Source organism: Gadus morhua, chromosome 9, assembly GCF_902167405.1.
Source record: "Gadus morhua chromosome 9, gadMor3.0, whole genome shotgun sequence".
Classification (NCBI taxonomy): Eukaryota; Metazoa; Chordata; class Actinopteri; order Gadiformes; family Gadidae; genus Gadus; species Gadus morhua.
Window position 1 is genome coordinate 9,275,495 of NC_044056.1, and position 5,000 is coordinate 9,280,494.

The window sequence follows — 5,000 nt, forward strand, 5'->3', positions numbered from 1 at the left end:
CGATTCCCACAGAAGGCGACGCGGTCTCGCGGACAGTGTCTCAAGTCTGTCGCTTATAATAAAAATAAAATAAAAAGCGGTCTCTTGCTGTGTGTGTGTGTGTGTGTGTGTGTGTGTGTGTGTGTGTGTGTGTGTGTGTGTGTGTGTGTGTGTGTGTGTGTGTGTGTGTGTGTGTGTGTGTGTGTGTGTGTGTGTCGCCCACCGGCTCTCGCTGACGTCAAGGGCCCCTCGCCGTCACTTCTTCTAGTAAAGCAGCACTTTCTCCTCCGTGTGGGATAAACTAAACGCGAATTCAATTGGATTCTTAGGAAAAGGAGCCCGCGTTGAACAATGCGCCTGATGAGCGAGGAGCGGAGAGGAGGATGAGGAGGAGGAGGAGGACGAGGAGGAGGAGGTCTGTGGAGCCCACGCCCAGCAGATCCACCGAGCAGCCAGAGGTCCGCCCCGGTGGTCACCAACGTGCATGTGGTGGGTGCTCTGCTTGGAGCGTTTCAGACGGGTTCGGTTTCAGACGCTACGGTGAATGAATGTCATGATGGTGGTAAACAAGCAGTCATGCAGGCGACATGTGAGGCTGCTCACATGCAACGTTAACGCCACCCATAGGAAAAAGGGTGGCCAGATATAAAATAGGACAGAATCTAGGCCATTCAAAGCCATTGGGTGAATTGCCACGGTTGAATGCAATTAAAAATATATCAAATTCCAATGTACAAAATCGTTGAACGAGCGATGCAAAAAAAACGGTTGATAAACCCTGTGTTTTATTTTCTACAACACATTATTTGGACTACATTTCCCAGGGAGCCCGGCGGCGCTCGTCGCCGTATCCAGGAAGTGACTCCCCGTTGTCAACCACAACTTAGCCCACAGTGCCCAGTGCCCACAATATGAAGATGTGGGCTCTGTCTGACATTTACGGTTCTCCTTCCGCCTTGCTTTGACGTCAAGGTAAGGAACGGGCATTTCTGTTTAGTTCCCCTTTACGATTTATCAATGAGATGGATTTTGAGAATGAAGCCACTTAATTGACTCACATTAGCCTATTTTAATGTGCTATTTTCATCCCAGCTCCCTAAAGAGATGAGTGGCTGTGAAGAACCCCCGGCCCAGAGACTCCTCGGTAATGGCCGGGGGGTTCGGGTCACGGAGATGATTGCAAGACATGACGACCCCAGAGTGGAGGTCCCCCTCTCTCCAGCCATGCTCGTGAGGCCATGCTAGATCCTTCAGGGTCACATTCTACCCCACTCGTTTATAGAAATGTACTCTTTACTTAAATCTTGTATAATCAATGTGCATGTTGTAGTTGTTACTACATGTAATAAGTACAGCTATTCCATGTAGTAATAACTTACTCGTTTCCTCTTGTAGTTATTACTGCATGTAACTACATGTAGCTACATCACTATATGTAATGTAGTTATAACTCTGGGTAATAATTACTACAAGTAATGTAGTAATAACTCTAATAACTCACTCTGGGGCCTTTTTAACCCGCCGGTCACGTTCACCTCCAGAGCTCCTGCTAGTGTTTAGAACCAGGAGAAGGGAACCAAGATGTCCACCAGGCGAAGAAGGTCCATTGGATGTGGACTGAGGCCCTCTTCTAGAATACGTAGATCCTCATGATGTGGGTGAGAGGTGGGTCTCAAGGGTCTGGCATCTAACGGGTCGTACCTGCTGTTCTGCTCTCCCCATGTCAGAGGACTGTGTGTGGAACCGAAGACCTCTCCCAGATCAGCTGCCTGGAGATCTGTGTGGACACGAGGGAGAACACACTGGGGAACATTGGTGAGGAGGCAACATTGTGTTTATTATCATAACTATAAGTATTATTCTAATAATTCATCGCATTCACACAGCGCTTTCCAAGGCACTGAAAATGGCTGACATAGTGAGTGTATTATAATTAATCTGTCAAGTCACAGTGAAAAGCGATGTCATCACACGTTCGATGAGGTTATACCACACGTCCGGACGTTTAAATGTTTTTAAACGTTTAAACGTTTAAGAACATAATCCCCAATCAGACCATAGAAGCAGAACAGCTTCAATTTGAAACACAGAATGAATGAAACCTAATTTCCGAAGTTGAAGTTCAAACGGGTTTCACAGGTGTATAACTCGACACACAAAACCATCCTCCAAACATGCTCGTCTGGCTGATAATTATAGTGGGTGGGGGGCCGGGGGATATGGGGGGAAGGGGGGGACGGGGGGAAGGAAGCATCTTCGATTTGCTCATCTGCCCTCAAAAGATCCAGGATTGCATAACAAGTGCAGGCCTGAGGCAAGGTCTTTGGTTTTCTGGGCTGATCTCACAGCTGCCGGCCTGGTTTGGCTCTTCTGGAGGCTGGGCGGGGCTGGAGGGTAGCCAGGCGGTTGGTACGAGCCTCTACGGAAGCTTCGGCGAGGCGGCGGCGTGACGTGCAACACTGAGAGACGTCTCAGCGTTTTATCTTGTCTCCGTGCAGGTGCCTGCTTGCCCGGGCTGGTGGAGCTGAGGCTGAACAACAGCGCGATGGCGTCGGTGCGGTGAGTGGAAAGTCATGCAGAACGCAGTCAGGACATCAGTCATCCTCTAGTTTCTCTGTCTGCTGGATGCTTGGTGTTTTCTTTGGAAAGGCGTGCTCTGCTATGCCCCCCCCCCGCCCACCTCCCTCTGCTCTAGATGAAACACATGTGGTTGTCAACAGTGAATTAACAGACAGAATCGATGCAGATTCACAAAAGCACACTCACACAAATCACCCCCTCCCCCCTACAGAAAAAATACTTTAGTGTAATAAATAAACGCCATATAACATTTATGAGATCTATGCATTTATCCATTTTATGTCTTTTGTGACTTGATTTAGATTGACATATCATTTATCCCCCCCCCTCAGAGATACAGTATGTAATACAAAATAATGTAACATAGAACATGACAAATGAAAAATCTGTTTCAAACTATAATAAAACTTAGGCATTAAATCCATACATCACAAAAATATATATCTCAAACAATTATTTGATTATTCTCCCAATATGTTACCCCTCTCTCTAAAGGAGATCTTGTCCAAAGAAGATGTCAGGATATTGATTCCTCCTCTTATTCCTCTTGTTAAGCTTTGACCCTGATGGCATTCAGAGTATGTAGATAGAGAGAGCGGGAGAGAGTGAGAAAGAAGGAGGGAGGGAGGGAGGGAGGGAGAGAGAGACGGAGTAAGAGTGGAAGGGAGGGAGAGAGAGGGAGAGAGAGAGGGGGAGAGGGAGAGAGAGACACACACACAGAGAGTGAGTGAGTGGGCTGTCCTCCATGTTCCTATTGAGGGGAGCAGAGCTGTAATCGGAACCAGAGCAGCGATGGATCCGTAGGGACGTCCGTCACGCCCCACCACGGCCCGTCCTCGCAGGGAGAGAGAGAGAGAGAGAGAGAGAGAGAGAGAGGGAGAGAGAGAGAGAGAGAGCGAGAGAGAGAGAGCGAGAGAGAGAGAGAGAGAGAGAGAGAGAGAGCGAGAGAGAGAGAGAGAGAGAGAGAGAGAGAGAGAGAAGGAGAGAGAGGAAGAGGGGGAGAGAGGAGGAGAGAGAAGGTGAGGGAGAGAGAGAGGTAGAGAGATGGAGAGAGAGAGGGGGAGGGAGGGAGGGAGAAAGGGAGAGGGGGAGAAAGAGGGAGAGGGAGCCTTAAGCACAAGGTCAGGGAGCTGCTTCAGTAGTGATGAAGTCAGGGAGGGCCGGTGGTAGGGGCCCCGCGGTAGGGGCCCGTGGGGACTCAGGCCTGACGGGAGAGAGGATGGTGCACACATTGAACAGGATGCATGAGGGGGAGATTTACTCTGCCTCCAGCACCTCAGACGCCCACTGACAAGGAAAAAAGGATTCTCATAGGTACCCGGTGAGAGACAAGACATGACAATAGAGCAGCAAACACCCAAGGTGTCAACTGCGGAGGAACATAGGATATGAATCGGTTCATATTCAGCTAATCTCTTAATATATATATTGTGATCTGGTATATTTATAATACATATCTAGTGATACAGTATAGGGATCTAGTATATTTATAATATATATATAGTGAACCAGTATATATATATATTTATGATATAGTGATCCAGTATATATAATATTAATAAAGTTATCAAGTATATATAATCTATATAAAGTAATCCAGTATATATAATATATGTATAGTGATACATTATATATAATTAAAAAATTGTGAGTATGTATAATATATATAAAGTGATACAGAGGGATGAGCTGTGTCTCTCGCCCGCCAACGAACCGGGACGCTTCTTGGAATTGTGTTCTACCGCATCACCTAGACGTCACACTACAGCTGTGTCATTAATATCAGGCAGATAAGAGCAATAAAGCACACAAACGCACACACACGCACATTCAGACATGCAAGCGCATACACACTCACACATACTGACACGCACATATATGAAAATGCACACAAACGCACATGCACAAGCACACACACACACACACACACAGACACACACATACAGACATACACAGAGTGAGACATGGAACACACACACACACACACGCACGCACGCACATGCACACACACACACACACACACACACACACACACACACACACACACACACACACACACACACACACACACACACACATTTTAATTCTTTATTTGAATCCACCAATCACATTACAAGAGACAGGATTCAAATATTTCAGAGATGAGATAGGTCTTTGTTCAAGGGTACAAAAGACATCTCCTGCGCCACACTGCCAGACTGCCTATCACTGCTGATATGGACCACAACTTTGCTAATTGTTTAGATTTTCTGCTGGAGAGCCCTGCCAGACTTAACCCACTGAAAACACAGTTGTGGACATGCCCCAAGCTGCCAAAAATAAACACTATTAGCTTGCATTGGTAGCCTCAATTAAGAGCACTTCCCTTCGTCTCTGTTTAAAAACAAAACATCAGGGGTACTTGGGATGTTACAAAACACATCACTAGAGCTGTTAAACCA

The 5,000-nt window shown here is 46.7% G+C and overlaps 2 protein-coding genes across 4 annotated transcripts in view; one reads left to right on the plus strand and one right to left on the minus strand.

The window, feature by feature from the left end:
* LOC115550554 (GTPase HRas) overlaps positions 1-363 on the minus strand; it is a 17,377-nt gene extending 17,014 nt beyond the window's left edge. Inside the window, exons 1-2 of one of the 3 annotated variants that reach the window (XM_030365704.1) lie at positions 203-363; positions 1-46 (exon numbers count right to left, since the gene is read on the minus strand). The exon at positions 1-46 is cut by the window's left edge and continues 16 nt beyond it. The gene's annotated coding sequence lies outside the window, so the exon portion shown is untranslated. Of the gene's footprint in view, positions 53-202 lie in introns of all 3 variants that reach the window. The other 2 variants (XM_030365705.1, XM_030365706.1) reach the window with 2 other exon arrangements.
* Positions 364-573: 210 nt separating this feature from the next.
* The window catches only part of lrrc56 (leucine rich repeat containing 56), a 15,609-nt gene continuing 11,182 nt past the window's right edge, over positions 574-5,000 (plus strand). The window contains exons 1-4 of the mRNA XM_030365703.1: positions 574-951; positions 1,072-1,209; positions 1,707-1,794; positions 2,478-2,538. Of these exons, the coding sequence (XP_030221563.1) occupies positions 1,084-1,209; positions 1,707-1,794; positions 2,478-2,538 (275 nt within the window). The 5' untranslated portion in view covers positions 574-951; positions 1,072-1,083. The remainder of the gene's footprint in view (positions 952-1,071; positions 1,210-1,706; positions 1,795-2,477; positions 2,539-5,000) is intronic.